At 54.7% G+C, this 2,408-nt stretch overlaps 1 protein-coding gene across 1 annotated transcript; it reads left to right on the top strand.

Moving 5' to 3' along the window:
* Positions 1 to 328: 328 nt before the first annotated feature.
* On the top strand, positions 329 to 2,182 carry UMAG_06514 (uncharacterized protein; the record flags this gene model as incomplete). Its single annotated transcript, XM_011394469.1, has 4 exons — positions 329 to 575; positions 608 to 783; positions 819 to 1,427; positions 1,742 to 2,182. The coding sequence occupies 4 exons, from the start codon at positions 329 to 331 to the stop codon at positions 2,180 to 2,182; spliced, it is 1,473 nt and encodes a 490-aa protein (XP_011392771.1).
* Positions 2,183 to 2,408: the final 226 nt, after the last annotated feature.

Genomic DNA, 2,408 nt, shown 5'->3' on the forward strand with positions numbered 1-2,408 from the left:
TTATCGAGGCACCCCCATCGTCCAGTCAAGCGGCACCGGCAAGTCGCGCCTGGTCTACGAATGTCGACATCGAACTCCTCTTCTCTATGTCTGCGTCCGAAACCGTACTGCCGATGGATTGTCTATGAAAGGCTATCCCTATTCCTGATCGTGGTGTACGTGCCTTTTTCGAAGAGGCTCAGAAGACCCACAACAATAAGTGTAACCTTCAGATTGCCTGTTTCCTCGGCGCTTGGTTCTCGGAGCTTGCTCAACGCCTCGCCGAGCGGCCCACTCAGACAGCAAAAACACGACTATCTGATGCAGCTCAACCATCTCCATCTAAAGGATGGGTATCAATGCTGAACGCACCGACTTCTTCGAAACCGTTTCCGAGCGCGCTTCTGACACCCTCAAGCGTGCCGACAGCAGCTTTGACGAAAAGTCGAAACGTAATGAACTCTTCACCACTCACCTCAAATCGCCGCTTGCCACCCCTCGAACGAGAGATGAAGTGCATTATAGCTCACATGTACCCGCCCAACGCCCCACGGCGGATCATCACCCACACCTCCTATCATTGTGGCCTTCGACGAGTGCGTCGAACTCAACATCGAAAAAAACCCAGACATCAATCAGCTCAACAGCCTCCGCCGCGCATGGAATTGGATCAATACCCAACAAGCCAGCGCCAAGACCACGACGTTCTGGCTTGTGTTGATCAGTACCAGCAGCAGTGCGGCCGATTTTGTCAAGCATGCCCACCGTAACGTGTTATCATTGGCACTGCCCATTTTCATCGGCGTTAGTTTTGACGTGCTGCTTTCACAGCAACCCAGCCTTTCTTGCGCCTCGCAAGACTTCTGCTGGACTCTCACATCATTTACTACGGACGACCGCTGTGGAAGACATTCAATTCTGGAAGCCTCTGGGTGATGGCCAACCACAAATTGATGGGTGGCGAAGACTTTGCCATCCGCAAGACCGCCCACTGCTTCAGCATCTTGGCGTCTCGTCTCGCGCTAAGCCTTTCGCCGACTGAATCGCCAAACTCGGAACTCTTTGCAAGACAGAAGCAATTCGTCGACAGCACAGTAGATCGCCACATGCGCATTGTCACGCATGTTACCAGCGAGGGTGTCATGCACGTTGAATCTCCATCAGAGCCTGTGCTAGCCATCGCTGCTTCCAATATCATGCTGGCTCCCTACCTCCAGTCAGCTGAGAACGCGAGAGGCTACACGTACGCAGACATCCTCAAGAAATTTCAGCAAGAATGCTTGCTCAACCCCGATGTTGCCTTGCTGAAGGGCAGTTTCGGTGAACTTGCCTCGCGGATCATCTTGATGGTTGCTTGCGACGCCGTGAAGCGCAAAAAAATCGAACAAACCGAGCCAAAGGAATCGTCGGACACCCAGCACGTGGGCGCCAGCATCTACGCCAAGCCCGTGCGTCTCGAAAGCGTTCTTGAGAACCTTGCCGACCTCGACGAAGCCAATCTCGCTGCGCTGCGCCAACGCCTTGAAGATGTCTACGATGCCGGCTCGCGCACCGAACGGCATGCGATTCCGTTCAGAGATCAGTTGCAGTCGGCTTCCGCTACGCTGCCGATGTGGATCAACTTTACGCATTCTCGACTTGCTTCCCGAAGCGATCAACAAGATAACACCCGAATTTCTATGGCACTGCTGGAAGCGTGGAGTAGCCGTGCAAATGGCGCACACACAGCATGGCATCGATGGCATCATCCCGGTCTTTGTAGGTCATCTCGACCGGCTCTTCGTTGATGGTTCATCCACCGATGCCCTCTAACATCACTCTTGAGCCCAGAGAGGGCGAGAGGCACGCTGCGCGCTACATGACCTACATTGCCTGGGAAGCAAAGAACCGAAGGGATCCACAGAGCACCACGGTCCCTGCTAGTTCAGCGCCTGTCGTTGCTGGACCGGTGATCAAGAGCGCCTCGATGGCACCGCCAAACGAGAAGCCACTGACCGAACAGGCTCTGTTGATCGTGCTTTTCGACCTTGGCACAAGCACCGGGTTCAAGAAAGCGCAAGACGGCTCTCGACCGCAAGTGACGCCTATTACCGGTCAACAGTGTCCTCGGCTGTGCATTCGGGGTTTGCTCGGCCCGCACGCTTACCCCTGTCTCGACCTTTTCGAGGCCCGTCTCAACCTTGGTGGACATTCTGTCGTCTAGCTCTTGATCCCGCACCGAACCCCTCTCAACAGCATCGAAAAGCCCCTGTGGAATGAGCGCATCCAGCCCGTTTCGGATTCCATCTAGGTTGAGTTGGATTCTCGCCTGCTCTAGGGTCATCGCCAAAGTCAACGTTCAACACCGTTCTGCAGGCTCAAGGCGCCACCAGCACCCTCGATTTCGTCTCTCTCCTGATCCTTTCCGAAGCTCTCTCCTGTTTCGTTTT

This window comes from Mycosarcoma maydis (assembly GCF_000328475.2).
Source record: "Mycosarcoma maydis unplaced genomic scaffold um_scaf_contig_1.271, whole genome shotgun sequence".
Lineage (NCBI taxonomy): Eukaryota > Fungi > Basidiomycota > Ustilaginomycetes > Ustilaginales > Mycosarcoma > Mycosarcoma maydis.